This window comes from Callospermophilus lateralis, chromosome 5 (genome assembly GCF_048772815.1).
Source record: "Callospermophilus lateralis isolate mCalLat2 chromosome 5, mCalLat2.hap1, whole genome shotgun sequence".
Taxonomy (NCBI): domain Eukaryota; kingdom Metazoa; phylum Chordata; class Mammalia; order Rodentia; family Sciuridae; genus Callospermophilus; species Callospermophilus lateralis.
In genome coordinates, this window is record NC_135309.1 from 59,526,085 (window position 1) to 59,552,348 (window position 26,264).

Genomic DNA, 26,264 nt, shown 5'->3' on the forward strand with positions numbered 1-26,264 from the left:
CTGCATCCTTCATGATCTTGGCACTCATAGCCAACTGGGCCAGGAATTGGCATTTGTCCCAATTCTTCTATAGGTTTGGACAGCCAATCTATAACTTGGATGACTGGTTGTTGAATACAAGCTGAATAAAAGTTTCCTTTTGGAATTTTTGAATAGAGAAGCTGAGAGAAGCTAGTCTGAAGCTGTTCAGACCACTGTTTTACTAAAAAGAAAGTTCAGGCATGTGCAGGCTGCAGTTATGGCGATGTGGATATTGTGTGAGCTGGGGAGCTGGAAGCCCAGAGAGAACAGGATAAGAAAGAAGTTGTGAAAAGGATGTCTCAGTGTCTGATGGTTTTTTAGTTGTACTTTCTGAAGCCTAATCACATTGTGTTTTCTACTTCACATGTTCATAAGATTGTTACACAATTAAAACAAGATAAAACCAAAAGCTCTAGTCTGAGTGAACCCCTATTTCCTGCAATAAACTAACAATTATGTGTTCCAGTAAGCCCTTATAATGTTATGATGAGACATCTGGAAGAAAGAAGCAGTGTGATGATGCTAAGGGCAGCAAAATGAAGTCCCAAACTCACTGTTTATTCCAGTTCTTAAAGCATTAGCTTAAGGGGGAAGAAAGAAATAATAATGAGTTTCTGATGTGAAACTTAATCTTTATGTAAGAACAAATTGATCCCTTGTAAACATAATTTCAGAAAGGGAAAATAGTCTCAGCTACAAATACCACACGCAAATTATTGCAGTAACTGATATAACATTTTTCTAATATTTGTTAATAGTGGGATAATCAAACTATCTTTTAGATGCCATGATTTGAGATATCTGTCTTTCCTTTTGCCAGTGATGGGGACTAGAGGAAATGCTGAAGATCTCCAGGATTCTTAGTCACATCACCATATTCCTTTCTCAAATAAGTAAATTTATTGAAGATTAATAGATTAAAAGGAATATTAGGCATATTTAATCAATATTTTGAATATGAGATACTATCAGAAAGCATCTTTACTTAGGTCTCTCATTATCTCTATAAATGTATTCAGACTATTTTTTTTCCTGTTTAAAAACCCAGGCAATGTCAGGACTCTTCAGAATTCTCATGTAACAGAAGGTCCCACAGTCACTTCCAGCCATGTTTAGTGCATCTGATTTCATGTCATAATAAAAACTTAGGACTTGATTGAAAATTAAGTCCTAACAGTTTCCCCAGAGAAACCACGTGCAGGTGCAAAGCTGAGGAAGAGGAAGGTCCTTCTCTGCTTGCTCCTGGAAGTTTTTGATCCTTCCAGGGTGGGATGGGAGAAGGAAAGAGAGATGGGAAGCGGTGGGAATATTCTTATCTGAACACTGGAGCTATAAGCTGTCTTCCTGCTTTCCTGGACCTGCTAAATGTTTAAAGAAGACCATATTTTGTATAGGTTGTTGTGGTTCTGGGAGATTGCAGCCATTACTAGTGATGTCTTGCCCATTGTTCCCTTTGTGCAAATGTGTTCCAGTGAAGCAAACTTCTCAGCCCAGTTACCTGGTGTTTCCCTTCTGTTTCTCCTCTTCTGAGGCCTGTCTGTACTGAAGGAGCCCTCCCTCATGGTTGGCCCACATACAATCCAGGAGGAACCCCCCTTCTCCGCCCACTACACACACACACTCTTCCCCTGGACAATCTTGAAGCAATAACAGCTGCCTGAACTATACTGAAGATGCTTGCTAGCCTACTTTTTGTGTGATTGCCCAAGATAAAGTCAGACCACTGTTTTCTACCCAGGGATATACATCCAGCTTTCTGATGAGACCCACTTATATCCCTCTGTCTTGGTGTGAGGTGACTCCCAACCTTTCACTTTGGTGGGAACTGAGAGCACATATTTCTTTACACAAATTAAAAACCCTCTCAATATCCTTTTCCCAATCTCTAACACTCCTTGAGGAGACACAGTATTCCTGGAAAGTATCACACATTATTTCTTGGTGCTTTAACCAATACTTTCATTTGAACATCCTATAAGAAAATATGTGAATGGCAGAACTTTATTGTTTGGAATGAAGTACTACTCTACTTTTTGTCTCTGTATTTCCTATACACTGTAACCACATGGTTACACTCAGAAAAGTAGTGCCCAAGAAGAACAAACCTCCAGGTTTTCTGGCTAGCTCTGCTTTTTGAATAGATTCTCCCCCTCTTCCCTGAGGAGACAAACTGTTAGGACTTTCCCAAGGGTGGCCCAAGAGAAGGATCAGAAACCCTAGGACCCAGGGGCCACACAACTCTCACCCTACCTGGAGAAGGCTGTAAAGAACCCAGACTACCTAGACTCACAAGTGAGGGACCTTGTTTATGGTGCCTTCTGATTCTACTGAGTGGGTAACTGTCCTGCAGAGCTACTACAGGGGACTGTTGCACTCAGTGTGCTAAATGATTGGAAGAAGGACTGCAATAGATGGGGCTAGAGAACTCAGCTATCCACAGGAATCAGGAACTGGGAGGGCTGACTCTGGTTGAAGGCAGGAAGCAATGGCGGATCTGCTGGGGAAAAAAACATAGTAGCTCAGGTCTTCACAATGCAGAGCCCAATTCATCTTGCAGTTTCCTCTTCCTAACTCCCTTCTCCTTCATTTCTGTCATAAAAAGCCAGTTCCCATTTCCTGACTGTGCCATGCCCTTCCACACCTCCAGAGTTTACCTATGTTCCTCCCTCAGGATGGAAGACTCTCCCTACTTTCCCTACACCAGAGCCTCCTACATAGCTTCTGTTCAGCCATGAAGACTCAGCTTAAGTCTAATTTCCCGTGAAGCCTTCTTGCTACTTTCCTAATCCACTGTACCATTTTCCATGTGTCAGTTTCAGCCCTCACTGCACTATGTTGCTGTGCTTTATCAATTTGCTTCTCCCTGCTTCAGAGAGTGAGTGCCTCAAACACGAGGAAGGGCTGTGCCTTTTTCATTGCTGCACTCTCACCACCCAACACTGTACTTCAATGTTGTAAGGACATGTTACATAGAAAATTACCATACGTTTATTAGCTTACAGCTTCTGTGGATCAGAAGTCTAGGCATGTGGCTGGATTCTCTGATTAGAGCCTCACTAAGCTGAAATAAAGACATTGGCCATGGCAGTAGTTACCATCTGGCACTCAGGGTTCTCTTCTAAGCTTATTGATTACTGACAGAATTCACTGTCTCAAAACTGTAGGACTGATATCCCCATTTTCCTATTGGCTGTTGTTCAAGAACTACTCAGTTCCTAGAGGCCATCCACAGTTTCTTGCCATGGGGCCCCACTAGGCAGTAATGGATGTTTTCAGGTTAGCTGGAGCACATTCTATTTTCCTCTTTGAAACCACCTGGCCAGCACTCTCTGCTTCTAAAAGTTCACCTAACTAGATCAGGCCCACCCAGGATAATTTTCCTTTCACCATATAATGTAACATAATCACAGCAGAAATATTTCCACCCACACTTAAAGGGAAGGGAATTATATAAGAGCAAGGTCACTAGGGTCATTAGAATCCTGCCTACTACAGAGCTCAACAAATATTTATAATCTCTAAATGTGTTCCACAAACTTGTAAATTATAAACATCTCTATTTAAGATTTTTTTTTTCTATTGTCACTTTGGAGGACTTAAATTGTTTGCAAATTTATGTTGGATCCAGAGTGGTTAGGGATGCTTTATTGAAATAACACAACTTGAGACCCCTGCAGAGAGTTCAGCTGGTATTCAGGACTGGGAGGCAAGACCCAGCCCACCAGCTATCTGGCTGGGTGACCAATCTTAAGCTAAGTCTTTGATGAATTTTAGGTTCCTCCTCATGAATAAAATGAAGAAAATATCTTAAGATTTGTTAGCTCCAGTATTCTATAATTTCTAAGACTAAATCATAGTGATCAAATTAAAATCTAGTGGTCGATAATGTCCAAATTTATCCAACTAGTTCATGAAAGAATTTCATTACAGATGGAATTGCAGTGATGTGATTTTAAAAGAAAAAGGGAAGTTTTGTTTTTATGTGAATTCATTCCTAGATTGGCTGGATTTGACAAAATGTAAATACAGGTATAAAACTCCACTTTTAATTCTTTATATAGAATGGTGAAGGAGTATTTTGTCTTTAAATGACTTTTCTATTCAGTTATGATTAGAAGTGAATTTTCCCTAATATATTAAAAAGTGACAAAACTACTGTCTTTTAACTTAATTGATGATAACTGAATAACTATCAAAGGCAGTTCTCAATATTACAGATCAATTCTCTGAGTATGTGCAAATCATGCTAGGTTCTTCTATACATTTTGGGGTTTTAAGTCTTTCTTTTGTCTGTATGAAATGAAGTCTCTTTGGCTAGTATAATTATTCTCTTCTACCCAACAAAAATGAACTCTAAATTTAAACAGGTATTATTAAATCCCACTGAAATAGGCTTCATGCAGATGTATTCGTTAAAACATCCCTTTATTGACTGTGCACAGTTATTAACAATTCACATTTCACTTTATCTACTGAGTGGAAGAGCATTTATTCTTTCATTAAAAAGTTAAGCCCTCCAGGGCAGCAGCAGGAATGCAAAGCCTTCTTCCTATAAACAGCACTGTCCAGTTCATGTGAAGTGCTTCCATATTAATACAAAAGGGAAAAATAAGTAAGACAAATGGATTTCTCCCTCCTTCCATCATCCCCCTCCCTGCCAATATATTCCTCTTATTTTACAAAATGCCCACAAGTAAACAGTTCCCACATGGGTACTTCCATCAATCAGAAGAGGAATGGCAACATTTATGTGGCACCACTGAGTTCAAAACAGCCTTAGGGCTCTGTGAAAAGTGACAAAAGGAGTATGAGGCCATGGTCATTTCCTTAGGAAGATGCATTATGGACAGAGAGGGTAGAAAACCATGAAGGCATTAGTCAGTCTGTAGCACCTTGCTGCTCAAATTTCAGAAGTTGTTTCTCAAGTTTTGAGGTGTTTACTCGATGCTTCATTAGAAACTGGTCATTCAAATGAAAGACGGGAATGTCAAATTTATACCTTTCATACCAAGCAGAATTTTCTGGAAGTGTGATGTCCACCTCCTGTAAAATAAACTGAAGCACAGACAGGCTAAAGCTCTATATTTTAGAGACTAAGAACAATGCAAATTTGCAGTTTCTAATGCTGAGAGGTTTTGGTCATTTGTTTTAGGTCCACTTTGATCTAATGCCCCTAATTTCCAAAATGATTGGTTTCATTATACCATATTCCCTACCTACAGATCTTGCTACTTTTCTGTTACACCTGCTACATTCAGCATCACACTCCTGCTCAGTTCTGATAATAAAACACATCCCAGCTGGGGAGCTGCCAAGGAAAGAAGTGTTTTGGTTGTAAGAATGGTAAAGGTGTGATGGTTTGGCTACATGACAACATTTCCATGGAAGTTATGAAATACGATAAAAGAAATGGGGACAAAGGTTTAAAGAAAACATGAATATTGCACCTGCTAGTTAACTTTGACTCATATTAAGAGTCAGAGTAAGAAAATCAGTACTGTTCAGAGAAAAACACTTAGGGGTAATGAGTTTTATGGAAATCAGCACTAAACTCTCTCTCTGAAGAATAGAAAGAAAATTTAAATGAAAAATTATTTAATCTCTTTTCCTAAAAAAAGGATGGAGATAGATACTTTATACCACATACAATATCCATTCCACATTCATAAAAGCCACACTATTACCCTGTTTTTATAAGGCTTGAGTACTTCCTTGGCTTCATCACAGAGTGGGCATGGATCCTACAGGAAGGAAAAAAATTAAGCTGTTAAACCTAAAGAATGATCTTCAGCCTAACCAAAAACCCACAGGTTTTATTTACTTTAAAGGACAGTTTTCTGCCATGTTAATTAGACTGCTTTATTCTCAAAGCTAAACACTACCATAGAATCTTAAAAAAAAAAAAAAAAAAAAAAAAAAAAAAGCTACTATTCCATGATAGGTGAGCTCTCTGCACCTTTTGGTTTTGTGTTTTGATTATATATATATAATTGATTTTATATATATATATATATATATATATATATATATATATATATATATATATATCACCCTATATACATGGGTGTGTGGATTTATGATAAATTTAGATGTTTATTATTTGTTTTTCTGATCTATCTACCAGAGGCTCCTTGAGTTGAGGAGCACTTCTGTGGCCTGGCTGCCACCAGCAGAATGGCTTACAGTCTGTTCTGACTGGGAGACGCTGAATTTTGCTGGCCTATTTTTCCTGATCAGTCCGCAGGAATAAACCCCTCATGACACAGTTAGTTATTGTTCCATCTTTTAAAATGATGATACCAATTTGTATTATTTTACCCATTTTCTTGTATAAGTGGTATTAGCAACAGGTATTCTAATGCTAATACTCTACTTGAAAGGGAAGAAGTTTTAGCATCCATTGTTGTTTGTAACAAACTCTTCAACCATACCATGGAAAAGTATGTTGAGAACACTATTGATCATCAGCGGATTTTAAAGGATTCTCAGCCAGTCAGTCTAAGAAAAGGGACTAGCTATAAGTTCTCTTGTAGGAGCTCAAGATAGATACAACATTACTGATGTTTATATAAAATCTACATTTTAACACATCAGGAAGGGATGAGCTACTATGTTAAAAAGAGACCCTTCCTCCAGTTTAACTCACAGCATGGTTTATATAAGGACAGAGATCTTTCTGGGTCTTTTTGGCCCTACTCTCCTGGGTCAGAGAATGAGACTTACCAAATTGTTATTAGTATCAACAACAGATTATAGTTTAAGTCAATCATGCTGAAATTTTCTGACAAAGTATGAAAAAAATTAACCTAAGACCTTAAAAGCAGAAACAAAACACAAACATACTAATTTTCAAAAGTATCAAATGTATTAAGATTTTGCTTTTATATTAAAAACTTCATTAAGATGTCTTTATTATGTGCCTCATGGGTTTAGTACATATATTGAGTTAAATGGACTTGGTTTTTGTTGGTTTTGTTTTATAAATGTTTTTGACTCTCAACTGTTAGCAAGCTGAAAAACAGTGCAGAACAGTAGGCCAAATGAGTACAATTAGCCTTAGGGATTATTTATTTTTGTGGTTAATTTTCACATGCATTTGCTATCATAGATTCTCATATGATGAAATAATTTTTATTCCTTAATTCCCAAGAGTTCAATATATATTCATGGATATAAAAAGTAGTACAAATTAAATATTCTCAACAAAAATTCATTCAAAAACACTACTTCAGTTTTTTATTAGATAACTGCTAGATTTTTTCAAATTGTTAAAATGTTTGAAATCTATTTTAAAAAACTATTAAGAGCCCCTTTTTATTTGAATTGTAGAATTATTCACAAAAGTTGCTTCTATTACTCTGCACTTTCTTTTTTCTTTTTTGAGAGAGAAAATTTTTTCATATTTTATTTTCTAGTTTTCAGTGGACACAACTTCTTTATTTTATTTTTATGTGGTGCTGAGGATCAAACCCAGCACCCTGCACATGCCAGGCGAGCGCACTACCGCTTAAGCCACATCCCCAGCCCCATCTGCACTTTCTTTTTTGATTATAAATTGCACAAACTGATGTAAACTAGCAAAAAGAAATCATTAATGTTTGGTCATAAATTTCAGTAGAAAATCTCATTAAAAATTTTAAACTAACCAGGTGCAATGGCGCACGCCTGTAATTCCAGAGGTTGGAGAGGCTGAAGCAGGAGGATACCAAGTTTCAGGCCAGCCTCAGCAACTTAGAGAGGCCCTAAGCAACTAAGTGAAACCTGCCTTAAAATAAAAAATACAAAGGGCTGGGGATGTAGCTCAGTGGCAATGTGTCTCTGGTTTCTATCCCTAGTACTGGGGGCGAGGGGCGGGGGTAGTATTAGGGATAAGAAAAAGAAATACATTCAATCTTCATTATTCATGAATTCCATATTTGTGTACTTGCCTACTTGCTAAAACTATTTGAAACCCTCAAATTGATACTTGAAACACTTTTGCAGTTATTTATGTACATGAACATGCAGAGAGTGATAAAAAATTCAAGTTACCAAAGCACTTGTTATAAACTGAGGTCTAACACAGTAATGCTCTGCCTTTTATTAAAATAAAAATATGCCTATTTTCAGAAATACCAAATGTAATAAAAATTTTGCTTTTATATTAAAAACTATACATAAGGCTATATATTTGGTCATTTGAAAAAAATACTATGACTAGAGGCTCATGGGAACCTAATCCTGTATTTTCTCTAGGAGTAATAATTCAGTATGTGCTAATTCTGTGTTTGTGGTGATTTTATAGAATATAACTACCACAAACTGACTTATTTCAAATTGATACTTTTTTTTTTTTGGTACCAGGGACCGAATCCAGTGATGCTTAACCATTGAGTCATCCTCAACCCTTTTATTTATTTATTATTTTAAATTTTGAGACAGGATCTTGCTAAGTTGCTTAAAGCCTTACTAAAATTGCAAATGATACATTTTTAAACATAATATAATCTATACTTTTTTAACATAGGGGTCAGATGTCAATTAAATATATTAATTTACTCTCTGATAACTGTGAAGACAATGAAGTGTCTGGGGAGGAAACAGTTACCGCTACTGTGCTGAGAGAGAAATTGGAGAGCAGGTTTGAAGAGAGTTTATTCCACTGTCTTCCTTTCAGATTTGTCCTGTATTTATAAATGTACAACTGTATGCACCAAAAATCTTAATATTTTATATTTTTAAAGTAGTAATTTTATTTTTTCACTCTGTACCTTTGTGAATAAGGTCAGCACAGGCAAAGTTGTCTTAGAGGCAGAGAGATTTCTCAAGAAGAGTCCAAAGGAGGATTTAGCAAGTTGCATGCTATTTCCTTGAAACCAGAACATCTTAATTCTGCCAAAAGAAAAATAAACCAGTAAACTTCTGTGCCTTAGATTTTTACCCTTTACAATACAAATAGTTAAGCTGCAAGCTTATGATGGAATTTGAAGGCTTCAGAATTGCTCCTTGGAGTCCAGGAGTGCCCAGATGTTTGGCAAGTCTCCATAATGCCTCAACATTCATTGTATTCCAAACAGAACAGAATGGGGAAAAAAATCACATTATGGCTTAGTTGTGTGCCTAGTTGTTTTTTGTAAGTTAATTCCATGAGCTTATTAATTTGAATACAAAATCACCTGCAGATTTTTGCCGGAATCCTGATGATTTCCTAAAATTAGAGGTATCTTGAGATAGTCACAGGGATTGCTTATTTTTTTTTTAAAGTAAACTTTCTTATTCCAATCAGTCCTTAAAAACATCTTTTTGGTGGATAGTAATTATATATAACAGGGGGATTCATTGTGACATATTTGTACATGCACATAACATAATCTGATCAATTTCATTTCACCAAGAGATAGCTTATCTTACTGACAGACAAGCATTCAGCTACCATCACAGTAAGGGAAATAATAAGCAAATGAAAAGCACAAGTCCCCACTAAAGGTGCTGGCTATCTCTTTAGACATCCATGCTACTCCACTGCAAGAGGTGGGGAAACATAAAACTGTAGTTAAAGGAACTACAGAGGAGAATCAGACTCAGTTAACTTGTCAGAAAAAAGAAAAAAATAAATCTCTGCTCAACTCCTTAAGAAGTATTTTAAAAGGAGATTGCCATAATTTTCAATAACTTCATACACAAATGTACTAGTGTTTCTACTGGAGAGATTCCAAGAACAGCTTAATAGCAGCATGTCAAACAGTAGGCTTTGAAGCTCCCTCATCCTGCTTTGCTTGACATAAGACACCCTATTATTTCTAGATATTCTATTGAGACTCCAGCTTTGTCTTTAAAACTACAAATATTATAATTTCACTATTAAAACACATATGCACTGTTGACTTTATCAATATTCCCAAGATGAACTCATTCCTGGGATCATAATTTCTTAACTTCACTTTACTGTAACTTCATCTATCACTTTTCCTTCTCTTCCCTTGGTGAGTTGCAGCTGCAAAAGTTCTCTTCTAGTATTGAATACCCAGAGATCATTTTTTCATCAGGATTTTTGCACATGTTTCCCCTCTGCATGAAAATCTCCTAAGTGGCTTCTACTCATTTGGCCCGGGTATCCTGTCATCTACTTTGAAAACGTCTTAGTGACCACCTTACCAATGCTAGCCAGTTCATAATTCTCCATCCTCACACCTTGAAATAGCTTTCTTTTGTCCTTTGTTATCTAAACTGAATTCTGTTCCCTCTACTACAAGGTGAATTCTGTTAGAGCAGGTATTTGTTCAACCCTCTATCTCTAAGCACCCACAATCAACCTGGCATTTAATAAATGCTTAAATATGTGTTTGAATGTTTTAAAAAAGTATTGGAATAAGGTTTCCCCACTCTCACCTTTAACCCTCTTCAATCATTCAGTATGTACAGCAGTTACTATTTAGTCCTACCTTATAACTAAACGTTAATACTCCTCAGGGTGTCCACAAGATTTTGGGCTGAGGTGCTGCAACTGGTTCTAACATCTTCACTGCCACCAGCTTGAATCACCTCCTGATCTGCTCCACAGAGCATGACTGCGTTAATTGTTAAACTTTACTGGCAATCAGACTCCTGAGTGTAAGATTAGCTTTAAACTCATTTCAAACAGAATGATATGACTTTAGAGAAAACCACTAACCTATATCAAACTATGGTAAAGACCACAGGAAAAAAAAATCAGATAATGATCCACGACAACAGTAATTTTGCCTTCACTGTTAAGGCTTTCTTACTCTTCTACTTTTAGCAGATTACTTGGCTAACTAACTGATCTTGATAATGCATAAAAAAAGGAATGTGATAAGAATTTTGCAAGGATGTGCTATCCAGAGTTACTCCAAGATGGAAAGTGGATCTAAACAATTTCCAATATTCTGTTCTACTTTCAACTAAATGTTAAGCCCTGGTATCAACATTCTCTGTAAATTCAGCAAAATCAACAACTCCAATAAGTAAGTGTTGTTGGAGACACAGCTTCTAAAAACAGCCTTTGTCTACACAGGACATAAATGAAGAGAAAAAAGAGAATATTAGCCATGTTCATATTATGTAGAAATTTCTAAGTCACTGGACTTGGAAAAGCTCTATGTCACCAGTGGCATGCTGCATGTAGTGTCAAAGAAGTTATACAATATATGAAGAAGAAATAAAATAGGAAATTAACCTTATAAAAATCAGAAACACAGCCTTTGAAAATCAGAAGGATCTGGTCATCTATGGTGGTGACCTAAAACTAATAATCAAAATGATGAACTATAGCTACATGCTTTTAGTGGAGGGACTGAAGATTTATTGATGTATGGCCAGTAAGGGAAGTAAAACTTATTGCTTTTACCTAGCTGAGTTGAGGCTGAGGTGTTAAGGCTTTAAAAAAATTCACATGCACAATGAAAATCTGCTTCAGTATTTCCAACATGACAAAACACAGCATGTGGTCTTGGTTGCACCCAAGACAAATAAAACCTGTCATAGTAAACAGAGTTGCTATTCATTCCAGATTTGCTGGAATATTTGTTAAACCAACACAGAGAGCTAAGTCAAGTCTTCAGCGATACTACAACCATTCTGTATACAACTCCCTCTTTTTTCCAATTATTCTCCATTTCTACTTTTTTATGCATTTTTAATCATCGAATCATAAAACATTCGTTTACCAGGAAATGTATCCACGCTATGCAATTTTACAACCTGCGTATTTTTTAGATGCTCAAGGCTTATTCATTTTACTATAGCGTTCAATTGACTTATTTCTTTGGAAGTATCATATTATAAAACTATATTAGAATCTGATATAAAGGAAAAAACTCCCTATCCCTCTCTTAGGCAGACAGTAAGGCTAAAATTTCTTAATTTGTGGAGTCCACTTAGTATTAGAAAAAATAAAATGCAACATGACACACTTCCATAGGAACTCTTTAATTATCTTCTTAGAACATCTTACTAAAAAACTGTCAACCCTAACACCACTGCTGTCAATGTCACATTCACCATATAGAGCCTTCTTGAAGTAAAATCTTAGTATGGGTTACTTTGTCAATGTGACATTTTCACTAGTTCAATTATTTTTGAACGGTATCTTAGTACTATTAAAAAAAATCCTAAGGGGCTGGAGTTGTGACTCAGTGGTACACTGCTTGCCTGGCATGCATGAGACCCTGGGTTCAATCCTCAGCACTGCATATAAATAAATAAATAAAATAAAAAAGATCCATTGACAACTAAAAAAAAATTAAAAATTAAAAATTAAAAAATCATGAAAAGTGGTCTCTGCTTATTAGTTCATGGCAGAGAAAACAACTTTTTTGATTATGTCATTGAATTTAGTCATGAAATATGTGTCCTTATTACACAGACACACAATTTTATCCTTTGTATTTTGTTATATGTCTCTGTGATATGAGCAAAAAGAGCTGTGTTCATAATATCAAAGAGGTACAATTGGGTCACCTTTGTCACAGACTTACAAAAAAAAAAAAAAAAGAAGAAGAAGCAAAAGGTATAAGATTAGATTTAGAATGTGCTTAAAACAAATTCCACAGCCTAACAATAAAGATGGTGACTCCTGCTGTTTCAAGTCCAGTGCTGCTCAGAGGTATAGATCCCACTAAAAGAGAAAGGGAATGCTGGCCTTTCAACAAAACTCAGGCTGACTTCAGTGGTCTTTATGGTAGAATCAAACACAATATTAGGGAGGGAGTCGACTGGACAGCCCTCCTTGAAACAAGATAGGGAAGATAACTTAACTTTATAGCAATTTCCCTGCAAAGCACTGAAGGGCATACCATTAAAGCAACGATTATAGTACAGAAAGAAGCCAGGGTTGTTTGAACCTTTATTAAGGATTATTCATTTCTTGCATGAGAAGCTGCCCAGGCTATGGCTGCACATCATTTATGCAGGGCTCCTGGATTTTTCTAACACTGTGTGTATCTGATTAGGAGGGAAACAACATTGTTCTCGCTTGAGTAGAGAAACTGACCTTCACTGACCAGAATTTTATTCATACAAAGAGTCTTTGGCACACCAAAGCTCCAGGCTCACATGATCCTTCATCAGCAAGCTGCAGTGTTAATTCACGTGCAAAATCAAAAAGTCTACATAAACCCAGGTACCGCCTTGGTTATTAACAGATAATGCTGGAGCTTCTTCACAAGAGTATAATGTACATTTAATGTTGAGCTGACATTAACCAAATACTATTACCATAGCTCTTGCTGAACCTGTGTTCCATAGAGAGAGCTCAGGGCTTCCGTTTAGTCATTTGTGTCATATGAGAAGTTAAGTGCTCCATTTCACATTCATTATCATCTAAGTATAACATTCCTATTTTTCCTGGAATGAACAGAAACAGACACTGATACATACCTCTTTGGGGGAACAAATCCCATTATTTTGGATCACCAGAAGTTTATGTAATGAAGTGAGGTTCTCGAAAGGGACTCCTCTGGGTCATGGGTCTCTACCTAATTCAGGAAAATAGGGACAAATGCCTCTCCAGTGTTACTGTATTTCTGATCAGTCATGTCTGTCTGACCCTCATTTCCCCCTGAACAAGTGGCAGTCTACACTGGGATTTTGGGTACAAGGACAAGAGAGAGAGAGAGAGTGTGTATGGTCCTTGTGAAGCCAAGAGTGACAAGGAAAGGCACTATATAAAGAAAAATCCAAAACTGAAAACTGAACAGCTACTGTGAGGTGTCAATTCCAGGGGGCTAAAATGGGGGTGGAAATGAGGGTACAGAACAGAAAATATGGAATGGGTGGGGGCAGGTAGAAGCTCCAACTTGAAATGGGGCCCTAATTCACGTGGCCAGGGAAACTACTAAGAAGGTGGTGCCAATTCAGATAAGATGTTGTAACAAAGATCCTGAGCTAACTATCCACCTGTGGGTCTGTTGCACATGGCATCCTGTTCAGCTTTGTTCTGATTAGGCTATCTGGATATCTGCTTTGCTTCTACACAACACAGTAAACTACAAATAGGCCTATTTCATGACCCAGGCCTGGGTAAGCAAGGAGTAGCTCCTTATACCACACTCCCTCCCTGCAGTTTCTATGTCCAGATCTCAGTGCCAACAGTTTCTCCACACAGGGAACTAGAGAACTAGTAGAGAATCAGAGTCCAGAAAGGACTGACTGATCACATGAGTGCCCACAGACAAAACCCTTTTAATTTCCCTTCAAATTATTATCATGACCATGGGATTTCCAAGGATCTGGATGTATCTATTCCACTGTTTGGACTCAATGGGTGCTACATTCATTTGTATTCATGCACATGCAATTTGCAAGTACTCTGTGAAAAAGTTCTTTAACTGTTTGAAGTGTGGGTTCTGCCTATCCAATAAATTGATTTCACTAAAAACATATGACATTTATGTGTCCACCATTTAATATATGCATACTGCCTTTACCTCCTTCTAATTCTCTGTAAAACTAAGTAAGCCATTAATTTTTTTTTCTATCCTGCTTGTTATTTAGTCAATTTCTTTCCTTCCTAAAGTTCTTGAGTAGTCAACTTCATACACTAGATATGAGCAACAAGAATTCTAGCTGTATTGTAGTGGGTTGAAGAGAAGGGAGTTAAATTTTTAAATGAAACAAGAAATTATGATAGGCTTCTCAGTAATCAGTAAACTAATGATACCATTTATTCATTTATTCTACAAGTGGAGAGGGAAAAAAGGATTGAGAGTGAATAAGAGAATCCTCACCCATGAAGAGTTAAAAAAATCTGGTTGGAAGGTAAGACATGTACCAATATACAGGTAAATTATAAAAACAGGAAACTAACAACAGGGACATATAAAAGGTGATTTTAAATGCCATGAGAGAATGGGAAAGAAGAGTACAATGGGTTGAGACTGGAAGTGGCTTCACAAAAGAAAGATTTTAAATCATTTAGGATTTAGATATACAGATAAAAGGAAAAGCATTTCAAATTTAGGGATAGAAACAAAGGTGTTGAGGTAGGAATGCCATGGCTATTGAATGGGGGAAAGCTAAATGGAGATCAGTTTGATAATCCAGGTGTGGGATGAGGGTCACTGATGTATTCATTCATTTAACAATTACCTACATTTCTCCGTGTACCAGATATTATTATAGGTGCTGGTGTATGTACAGTGGTGAACAAGAAAGCCAGGCACCTTGCCCTCGTGAGGTGCACATTCTAGCAAAGAGACTCCTATGAGTCTAATTATGTCTTACCGTGTCAGACAGTGAGGTGTACAGGAAGGAGATTCAAATGTGATAGTGACTAAGGGAGGTTCTTTAAATAGGGTATTCTCTGTGCAGATATAGTTCGAACCAAAACTAAGGATGAGACAGTATAAAGATCTGAAAGAGGAATATTTCAGGAAGAGAAAATAGTAAATGAAAAGGCTCCAAGTGAAGAGCAAAGATGGAATCAGAGACCTAATTAACAGGTGACTACAGCAGTTTGAGAGAGGATGGTGGCATGGACTAGAATAAAACGCCGGAAAGGCTAGTTTTATTTATAAAGTGTTTCTAGAAAGAGGGAGTGGTTCATTTTCAAACAGAGTGATGAAGACTTGCCCAGAATAGGGGCAAAGAAATAACCTACACCATCCAGAACAGATATGTCCAATGTGGCTCCAAAGGAGTTAATTCTTCCAATAAATGCCTACCCCTAAAACAAACTATCTTGACTGGTTCTTACCTAGTTTAACATCTTAACTAAAGAGAGAGATTTTGGGTAGGGATAGCGATAGTGAGTTGGGGGAGAAGAGTGAAGGCAAAAGTTGACCGAGTACCTTAAAAAGGGATAAAAAATGTAAAAACCTTTGCGTAAGTCATAAAATAGAGAAGACTATTGGTTAATAAATCATTCTAAGGCATTTTATGAATAACAATAATAATGATAATGATTCTAGTAAAAGAAATGTGCTTTTATTGGCCTCAAATGGAAAACTTAAATCTCAGAAATCACAGCAATCTCAGAAATGGGGAATTATAAAACTAAAAATATTTCTAACAGAAATGGCTGAAAAATTGATTGTAAGCATCTTTAGTATGAAACTCTCAGATATGACATGAATGATCAAAGATCCAATATGTTTATCTGCTATTAAGGAAGTCACTAAATCTAGGTAAGACTGACCAGCTAATATCTTGGTATGAGGTATTGTCTTAGTTCACTCAGGTTTCACAAAATATCAAAACAGCACACCGAAATTGAACTTTTCAGGAATCAAAGTTTACTCCAATAGCTTTTAAAACAAAGGCCAGTCCCTTTCCACTTGCTCTTTTCTAATACATGCCTTTATTTTTTTCAAATATGGAAAAATTTAGAATCTTACTACTTTACCAATGTTATTCTTGATCCATGAATGTCAAAACAGAAGCTGCCTATGTAATGGTAAAGTTGGACTTTATTAATACCTTTAAATATAACTTGTCCCAAGCAGTACTAAATAAACTATCTAGAAGGGTCAAAATAATGTAAATGAACATCATTCCTGCTAACTCATCAGTCAGAGAAAGTAAGCATAAATGGTATAATACTTTATTTAGAACTTTAAAGTTATTCTTCACGTGCCATTTCAGTTGGAATTCTACATTTGAGTTCTCTGAATACACTTTTAAGGTGATGATTACATAAATATATACCTCATAGAGAAAGGTAACTGACACTAGCTAATTAGGAGATATTGGGCAAATTCTCAATGTTTTTGTTTTTGGTTTTTTTTTTTTGGAGGGGGTGTACCAGGGATTGAACTCAGGGGCACTCGCCAACTGAGCTACATCCCCAGCCCTATTTTATATTATATTTAGAGACAGGGTCTCACTGAGTTGCTTAGCATCTTGCTTTTGCTGAGGCTGGCTTTGGACTCACAAATCCTCAACTCTTTAGCCTTAGTCTCATCAACTGTAAAATGAAAATTCTACCATTTGTTCTCCCATTTTCCAGAGACCCAGAGGAACTATGCCCTCAGGCTTTGGGTGTCAAACTTCTTCCTGACCTGAGAAGAGGAAATCTCATGCTGAAGAAATTCCATGGCAAAAGTCTATGACTGAATAAGGCCTTGAACAGAGTATCTGAAGTAGTCTGAAGGAAACTAAAATACTTGGCCCTTTAAAGAGGACCAAAATTACTTACAGATCCAGGGAGATCTAAAGGCATTTTTTTCATTGCCCACTTTTTTCTCATTCTTCAATCATAACTGGGAATCCTTGGTGTCAGAAAAGACTGTCAGGAAATGGGGGAGGGGACATTAGAGTACCTGGGCACCCATCTTGAAACTGTCTAAGCACCTGAGATAGAAAAGCTTTCTATAAAAAGAATGCATTTTTCTCTCTTACTATTAGATAAATTTTAATGAATTTTTTAAATGACAGATGCTCTTTACCTTGGTATTCTCTTCCATGCAAATATGAAGTAGAAAGGGAGAGGAATCTTCAGTGTAAGTAAGAGTTTATTTTAGGATTTTCAGACCTTAGCAGCCACTCTTTCCAGATTGTTGCTTTAGAAGAGTCTACTTGTTAATGGGTTGGTTCACATGACAATGTCAGAGAAAAGTTTCCAAGAAAACATTCAGCTGAGAAAAATAAAATGATGATGCTAATCAAGAACAGTAATGTAGATTCTATACCTAGCAGACCCAAAAGGGTCTACAAAGAAACTATTAGAGCTAATAAATGAATTCAGCAAAGTGGCAGGATATAAAATCAACACGCATAAATCAAAGGCATTCCTGTATATCAGTGACAAATCCTCTGAAATGGAAATGAGGACAACCACTCCATTCACAATATCCTCAAAAAAAATAAAATACTTGGGAATCAACCTAACAAAAGAGGTGAAAGACTTATACAATGAAAACTACAGAACCCTAAAGAGAGAAATAGAAGATCTTAGAAGATGGAAAAATATACCCTGTTCATGGATAGGTAGAACTAACATCATCAAAATGGCGATATTACCAAAAGTTCTCTATAGGTTTAATGCAATGCCAATCAAAATCCCAACGGCATTTCTTGTAGAAATAGAGAAAGCAATCATGAAATTCATATGGAAAAATAAAAGACCCAGAATAGCAAAAACAATGCTAAGCAAGAAGTGTGAATCAGGCGGTATAGCTATACCAGACTTCAAACTATACTACAGAGCAATAGTAACAAAAACAGCATGGTACTGGTACCAAAACAGGGGGTGGACCAATGGTACAGAATAGAGAACACAGAAACCAATCCACAAAATTACAACTATCTTATATTTGATAAAGGGGCTAAAAGCATGCAATGGAGGAAGGATAGCATCTTCAACAAATGGTGCTGGGAAAACTGGAAATCCATATGCAACAAAATGAAACTGAATCCCTTTCTCTCGCCATGCACAAAAGTTAACTCAAAGTGGATCAAGGAACTTGATATCAAATCAGAGACATGGCGTCTGATAGAAGAAAAAGTTGGCTATGATCTACATACTGTGGGGTCGGGCTCCAAATTCCTCAATAGGACACCCATAGCACAAGAGTTAATAACTAGAATCAACAAATGGGACTTACTCAAACTAAAAAGTTTTTTCTCAGCAAAAGAAACAATAAGAGAGGTAAATAGGGAGCCTACGTCCTGGGAACAAATCTTTACTCCTCACACTTCAGACAGAGCCCTAATATCCAGAATATACAAAGAACTAAAAAAATTAGACAATAAGATAACAAATAACCCAATCAACAAATGGGCCAAGGACCTGAACAGACATTTCTCAGAGGAGGACATACAATCAATCAACAAGTACATGAAAAAATGCTCACCATCTCTAGCAGTCAGAGAAATGCAAATCAAAACCACCCTAAGATACCATCTCACTCCAGTAAGATTGGCAGCCATTAGGAAGTCAAACAACAACAAGTGCTGGCGAGGATGTGGGGAAAAGGGTTCACTTGTACATTGCTGGTGGGACTGCAAATTGGTGCGGCCAATTTGGAAAGCAGTATGGAGATTTCTTGGAAAGCTCGGAATGGAACCACCATTTGACCCAGCTATTCCCCTACTCGGTCTATTCCCTAAAGACCTAAAAAGAGCACACTATAGGGACACTGCTACATCCATGTTCATAGCAGCACAATTCACAATAGCAAGACTGTGGAACCAACCTAGATGCCCTTCAATAGATGAATGGATAAAAAAAAAAATGTGGCATTTATACACAATGGAGTATTACTCTGCATTAAAAAATGACAAAATCATAGAATTTGCAGGGAAATGGATGGCATTAGAGCAGATTATGCTAAGTGAAGCTAGCCAATCCCTTAAAAACAAATGCCAAATGTCTTCTTTGATATAAGGAGAGTAACTAAGAACAGAGTAGGGACGAAGAGCATGAGAAGAAGATTAACATTAAACAGGGATGAGAGGTGGGAGGGAAAGGGAGAGAGAAGGGAAATTGCATGTAAACGGAAGGAGACCCTCAGGGGTATACAAAATTACATACAAGAGGAAGTGAGGGGAAAGGGGGAAAAATATAAGGGGGAGAAATGAATTACAGTAGAGGGGGTAGAGAGAGAAGAGGGGAGGGGAGGGGGGGAGGGGGGATAGTAGAGGATAGGAAAGGCAGCAGAATACAACAGACACTAGTATGGTAATATGTAAATCAATGGATGTGCAACTGATGTGATTCTGCAATCTGTATACGGGTTAAAAATGGGAGTTCATATCCCACTTGAATCAAAGTGTGAAATATGATATATCAAGAACTATGTAATGTTTTGAACAACCAACAATAAAAATTAATTAAAAAAAAAAAGAACAGTAATGTATTCTCATGATACACTCCCTCTAGTACCCAAGAGTTCAAAGAGCACTCTGGACTAATTTATGTTAACACATCTTTAACACAGAGGCCCCACCTCCATCCTCAACCCTAAAGGTACTGACTCAGCAACTGGTCAAGAGCCAGAGAAGCATATTCCAAATTCAAAGTGTGAAACAATGTTCAGTTCAATTATGACATAATGGCTGCAAAGCTGTTCCTGAAAGCCAAGAAAACCTGAATAATGTGATTGGGTTATATCATATATGAAAGCTTAATACAGTTTAAAAACCAATTTTAAAATTCCTTCATTCGATAAAGATAGCATTAAGATGAGGGCAAAATCATCTAGTTCAAGGAATGGGAACAAAGTGCATAGGAATTATTCAGACTCCTTTCTACATTATCTTTCTTAACCAACATGACCCATTACCTTTGAAGATGTCTCTGATATTTCATACTGACCCAGAAAGAAGGTAATTTTATTAAACATCTTAGTTTTATTGTCTCCAGCTTGTAATACTAGTTTTCTTGGTATTGAAAAGCACATAAACTCAATCCTAAAAACTGTTTTCAATTCAAAATCCATCTACTCAGGCAGTGTCATCCATTTGTCACTAATATTCTACCCATTTCCATTGCTTCTTGATGAAGAGGTAATGTTATCCTTATGACTACAAAAGACCTGAAAGATATTTCATTAATTTCTAGCCATTATGTTGCAAATGGCTTTGGACATATGAAATGTTAAATATACACTCCACTGAACTTGTGATATCAATAAGACCTAGGCTCACAGAAGTATAATGCCAAATCTGAACATTGGGAATCATCCACTCCTGAGATCAGGCCCTGGCAATCCTCCATTGGTGAGATTCTACAATCTTCTAAGTCCTATTCAACTCTTTAACAGTCACCATTGATGGAATATTTCAATATTTTAGAACTGGGAAATGTCTTTGGAAATTCTGCTTGCTTTATGGATGACTTGTTTAACCAAATCTTTCATACAATCTTTCTTCATTTCTTTATATTTTCTCCTTGAACAATGACATATTTTTATATATAATAAGACCAACATAAAATTTCAGAACTAGAAGATAACTCTAAGTTCAGCCCCCTTTCTTCTAAAAATCTCTAAAAGCCTTATATATTAATTCTCAGTGTATATCAAGTAACAGACACCAAGTTTTGTTTAAGGCTTATTTTAAGGTTGGAAAGAATAAGAAAAGACTCAGTTTCAGATGGAAAAATTCTTTTACCATAGAATGAGGTTCTGATCTCTAACTCTTAAGAAGATCCACATTAATTTCATTTTAGACCTGGAGAAACAGCCTAATTTAGATCTCTTTTTTCCAGGCATATGTCTCAAATTGCCTCATCTGACTGAATTTCTATTAATTAACAGTATCCTTTTTTTTTTTTTTTTTACTGAAATCAAAGATTATATGTTTTAAGAAGAGTTTTTTTTTTTAAAAATCATATAATTCAATGTTATGTCCTTTCTTTCTGACTAAGCTAAAAACCATTTCCCTACTATTTCATTATTAATATGAAAAAATACTTAATAATTGGAGGTAGTTCATTTGTTTACAATTGCAACATTAATTTCTGCTGCAATTTCATTGGCAACCGAAGGAAGCAGCATTTAACCCATGACTACCCTTTTACCACAGAAAACGCTATCAACTTTGAACTCTTTGGAATGTTGTTAATAAAGGAGAAAAGACAAGTGTGAATTTTTCTTAATATTATTTAAGAAACCTAGATTTAAAATAGTGATTAAATATAAGTCCTCTACTCTTAATGCAGAGCCAAGCAAAATACTGGTGCTGTATGTAAGGTAATAATTTAGTGTACCTTCATGGACACACTTCACACATTTGCCAAATAGGTGTTTTAGTTAAGAGTTAAGCATGGCAGGCCTGGAGGGAGTGTGGAGACAGGGCTGGTGAGTCCTTTCAGCTTGTATATGCCATTCAACACAACAAAGGCTCCGCAACTGGCCAGGCAGAAATCCTTGGAAGGCAGTCTGGTAACCATCTGTAGATTCTTAAATATGCCCTTCACTGCTCCAAGCTGTTAATCAAAGCATTACTTCTATCCAGTAAATTCGTAGAAGGAGACTATTATTTCATATTCTTTTCTCTGCCTTGCTATACCATTCTAGTGATGTTTTCATGCCCCTTATAGATTCAGCTTCCCTTCCGGGATACTGCCCTTTCATTTCTATAGCAATGTAGTGTTTGCAATGTGCCAGGCATTATGCCAGGTACTATAAATATAAACAATTAAAATATTGTCCCTGTCCTTAAAGAACTCATACCTTGGGCAGAGGAAAGATGGATAATACAATACCACAGTCATGAAGGCTATTGCAATAAAATGGCTGTTACTTGATTTTACTGGTTTCTATGGTTTAGATATGATTTGAATGTACTCCTCAAAGATTCATGTGCTGAAAGATTTGTCCCCAGTGTGGCAGTGTTGAGGTGGCTGAATCTTTAAGAGGTTTTGTCTAGTGGAAGGTAATCCATAGGGATTGAGGACTGCCCTCAGAAGGGATTAATGTTGGTCTCTTAGAGTGAATTAGTTCTCTTGAGAGTAGGTGTAATAAAAGCAAGGTCACCCCACGTTTTGCCCCTTTAGCACATGTCTATTTTCCTTTCTGTTTCTCCACCACAATGTGACTTGGCTGAAGGTCCTTGCTAGGACCACAGTGACATAGTGTTTGGATCCTCCGGCTATGAGAATTATAAATCAGATAAACCTTTTCACTCTATAAATTACCCAGCTTAAAGCATTGTGTTATAGCAACAGAAGAAGGAATAAGATATTAATGAAATGTTCTGAAATTCTTGAAGATGGATACTTTCTAGAAACACAGATCCTTTGAACTTTGTCTCCATCTTTTAAAGTTAATTCTTAATTAAGAATTGGAATAAAAAGAGTAGTGTTTTCACCCCTGTGTCTATACTGGAATAGTGAGTTAGAGATATGGAATCATTTACCTATGCTAAACTGAGCTACAACTTTTTTTTTTTTTGTATATTCTTTTCCAAATGAGTTTGTCCTTAGAATTTACTATGTGATAAAAAGGGAATGATTGTGGATACTCACACAGTCCTTGCTACCTGTGTAGCTAAACATACCTGATACAGATGGTTTCTCCCCTTCAAAATAATTGCAAACAAGATTAAAATCGCATTCAGGGGCTATTCCAGCTGGTTTTTGGCTTCTTCTGATGTATGCCCTGAATAAAGCAGTGGCAAAAATTAGATTTTAAATAAAAAACTTACCACATATACTAGAGCACTTCAAGATCTTGCTATGTTTGAAACCTCAAGCCCTAGTATTAGAGTGACTGAATGTATCAGCCAGCTTGAGTATATACAAGTTATGAAATACAAAATTTTTAATTAAAAAACAAACTTATTTTGAAGGCACTGCCTCTAGGTACTTCAGAGTATGAATATAGGCAGGCATCTGGAACAAGACAGAAACATAATCCAATAAATTTAAAGTTGGAAAATCCTCATTTCTATTACAGATGAATAGTCCAATAAAACTATATAATGATATATTCCTCTGGTAAGGAAACAAAAATATTGGTCCTTTCTTGGCAAATGGCTATTACCAGAAAGCTGGAAAGAGAGAAAATCTGGAATGTGCCTAAAGTACCAACCTCACAAATCTTAATTTTTACAACTGGGCCTTTCTGGTTCCACACAATTCCTTAGCAGAGCAGGACCTAGGTTATTAGGCTATAACATTTCACATAGAACCATGATTAGTTCTGCCTTGTCCTGGTGTTACAATAATCACTCTGTGTTGCCAGGGTTCACTTATTTCTCCAAATTTTAAATCTGTTATTTACCTATAAGGCATCTCAATGTATATGGTTCTGAATATTGGTAGAGAGCTTCAATTGCATTTTACAAGCTATTCCACAGATTATTACTAAATGAGAAGACTGTGGCCTCTATAGCCACCACAGTTTGCTCACTGACACACAGCTCGAGTGACTAGTTAACCAAGTGTGTAGTTTTGGGAAGCCTGGCTTTTTGTTGGGAAATGTTCTTGAGAAGATGAGAATTTTGGGGTCATGCTGGCCATATTAAAATATAAAGTACTATATAAACACTATCTGTTTAGAAACCAGAATAAAGATCACCCAGGCAGAAAACTCCTTGCAAAAGATAGCCCTAAAAAGAATCACATGCCTATTCATGTTAGTAACAATTTAGTGGGGATTTTTCTACCCTTCGACTTATTAAAAAATTGTATGAGCTGATATTTGTCAGGGGTGACTGACAAGGCTAAGCATTTGCTGGGAACTGTACAGTCGCTGATTTATTCTCTCATTGTGTCTTGCCCAGAAGACTGCTTCTGCCCAGTAAAGCAGAGAAAGGGTGCAGGCAGCTGATCCAGAGAGCCCTAGCTCTCGCAATGTTCTTTCCTGCACTTTTCAACCTTTTCACCCCAATTAAAGGTCAATATGGCTGCTCAAAAATATTTATTTAAAGGCAGTCATCTCAGCAGGCTGCCAAGTGTGATTATATTGCCACTTCATAGAATTCAATTAAACCCGGGACTGGGGCATCTGTGAATCACTGGAAGCATTGAGTTGAGATGTTTTCTGCCTTCTCTTAAAAAAGTTGCCTTTTCCCTGCCGTCATTTATTCATTTCCCAGAGCGCCATCACAACACATACACAGGCACGCTTATAATCTCTCTCGATGGTTCATGGACTTATAGCTCCCGGCTTAATTAAATTCCCTCTAACGGACAATCGAAATTGTCAGCGTAAGGCACAGCAAACGGCTCACGGGCCTCCCTCTGCGGCCGGCGCGCCGGCTCCGAACCGCAGCTCCGCCAGCGCACGCCGCCGGCTCCCGGGCGCAGACACCCACCTCAGCCTCGCGCCGCCTGCGTCGCCGCTTCCGCCCGAGCCGGCGCTTCCGCCTGCGCCGGTCCCAGCGCCCCGCACTTCCGCCCCGCGCCCGCCGCCCTGCTGGCGGGTCTCGCTTATCTCGGATCCGGCCCGGCTTCCGCTCACAGGGAAAGTGGCGCCCGAGCTTGTAATGAAAATCCACGGAAAAGTGACCCCGCATGTTTGGGAACCATTTAGTAACCAACTTTTTCAAGACTATAGTCTAGACCGTTTTAACTCCTCACTGCATGCGTTCATTCATTGATTAAAGTAATATTTACTGTCCTCGGGTTCTGAGCTGAACTAGGTTATGGAGAACAGGACAAGCAAAACTGGCAGCCATACCCTCCCCAAACTTAAAATGGTGTAGGCAAGGCAGACATTAGCAAATTACCCTATAAGTAGGTCATGAATTTATTAAACTAAGAGCTTTGAGGGGTAGGCATATGACCTATGAAATGTTGAAGAGGTAGCTTTGGGGCTGCAATGTGAAGGGCCGGGGACCAGGACAGCCTTCCAGGCTGAGAGAGCACAGCATGGGCCTTGTACAGAAGACTGAGCAGTATGGCTGAGGCACAAAGAGAATGGGGGAGAGAGTGAGATGGAGCCAGGCCAGGTGGCCAAGCAGAGTCTTTCAAGTTTGTGCGAAGGACAGGTGGAAGACTTTACATTTGACTCTTTCTGCCCTTATGTGGGAAGGAGGTTGGGACTGATCACTTTTCCTTTCTGAAAGGATCTCGGCTTCAGGAAGGAGATAAGCGTTTAGAATAGGCAAGAGTGGAACAAGAAGGGAAGTCCGGAAATGACTAGTAGTCTGGGTGTCAGGTTTGGTGGCCTGAATGGTGATACCTTAAATAGAGAGAAAATGATGGTTGATAATTATAGTAATATTCAAAGCTAATATTTATTGATTGCTCATCCAAAGCTTTACACTCATTAACTTGTTTAATCCTGCGAACAATCCTATTAAGTATTATTAGTACCATTTTACAGATGAAGAAACGGAGGCTTATAACTTGCCCAAATTCTCACAGCTTGAAAACGGCAGTTGAAATTCCATGTCATGCTGTCTGCTGCCAATCTTCATGAACTTGCCAGTGTACACTCAACGTGTATTCAGTGACTTTTAAAAAGATTTGAAGCAAACCAAGGTCAGGAATGAATCCCTTAAGCAAACCACACTGATTATATGCCATGGCTACAGGACACATTTAGGAAGTAGAATTTTCAAGTTCATATTTTATTGCTTCTGCATTTCATAGTAGGTAATAGAGGGGATTTTGTGACTGTAAATAGACTACCTGTGGTTGTTTTTAAGTTGATACTTTCTGATAAGTGTATCAGAATATCAACCTAGGAGTTGATCTTTCTGGGGAAAAAATAATAGTTGCTGATAGGATATCTTTAAAGAAGTAATCTTGGGTCCAGTTATAAACATATTGGTAGAACATGCACAGCTTGCATTTCGTGGAGTGATAGAAAAGCTTCCTAGAAATATAACTCCAGATCAGCTTCCAAATC

General features: G+C 37.3%; 1 protein-coding gene across 3 annotated transcripts; it reads right to left on the reverse strand.

Moving 5' to 3' along the window:
• Positions 1-726: 726 nt before the first annotated feature.
• On the reverse strand, positions 727-24,805 carry C5H5orf63 (chromosome 5 C5orf63 homolog). 3 transcript variants are annotated; one of them, XM_076855907.1, is made up of 6 exons: positions 24,724-24,805; positions 22,963-23,063; positions 8,772-8,892; positions 5,706-5,762; positions 5,021-5,076; positions 727-2,515 (listed from the first exon to the last, which is right to left on the reverse strand). In XM_076855907.1, exons 3-6 carry the CDS (start codon positions 8,883-8,885, stop codon positions 2,452-2,454), a joined length of 291 nt encoding a protein of 96 aa, XP_076712022.1. In that variant the 5' UTR covers positions 8,886-8,892; positions 22,963-23,063; positions 24,724-24,805; the 3' UTR covers positions 727-2,451. The 3 variants fall into 3 exon arrangements, with proteins under 3 accessions (XP_076712022.1, XP_076712020.1, XP_076712021.1); XM_076855905.1 differs by lacking the exon at positions 727-2,515 and having other exon boundaries at positions 4,430-5,076; XM_076855906.1 differs by lacking the exons at positions 727-2,515; positions 24,724-24,805 and adding an exon at positions 24,525-24,685 and having other exon boundaries at positions 4,430-5,076.
• Positions 24,806-26,264: the final 1,459 nt, after the last annotated feature.

Excerpts from the sequence above, each read along its gene's own strand:
- C5H5orf63 (XM_076855905.1), bottom strand. The coding sequence starts at position 8,885 with ATGTTCTGGTTTCAAGGAAATAGCATGCAACTTGCTAAATCCTCCTTT. Across the intron at positions 5,763-8,771 it reads TGCTGACCTTATTCACAAAG|GATCCATGCCCACTCTGTGA; the intron begins GTACAGAGTGAA and ends TCCTTCCTGTAG. Across the intron at positions 5,077-5,705 it reads TCAAGCCTTATAAAAACAGG|TTTATTTTACAGGAGGTGGA; the intron begins GTAATAGTGTGG and ends TCTGTGCTTCAG.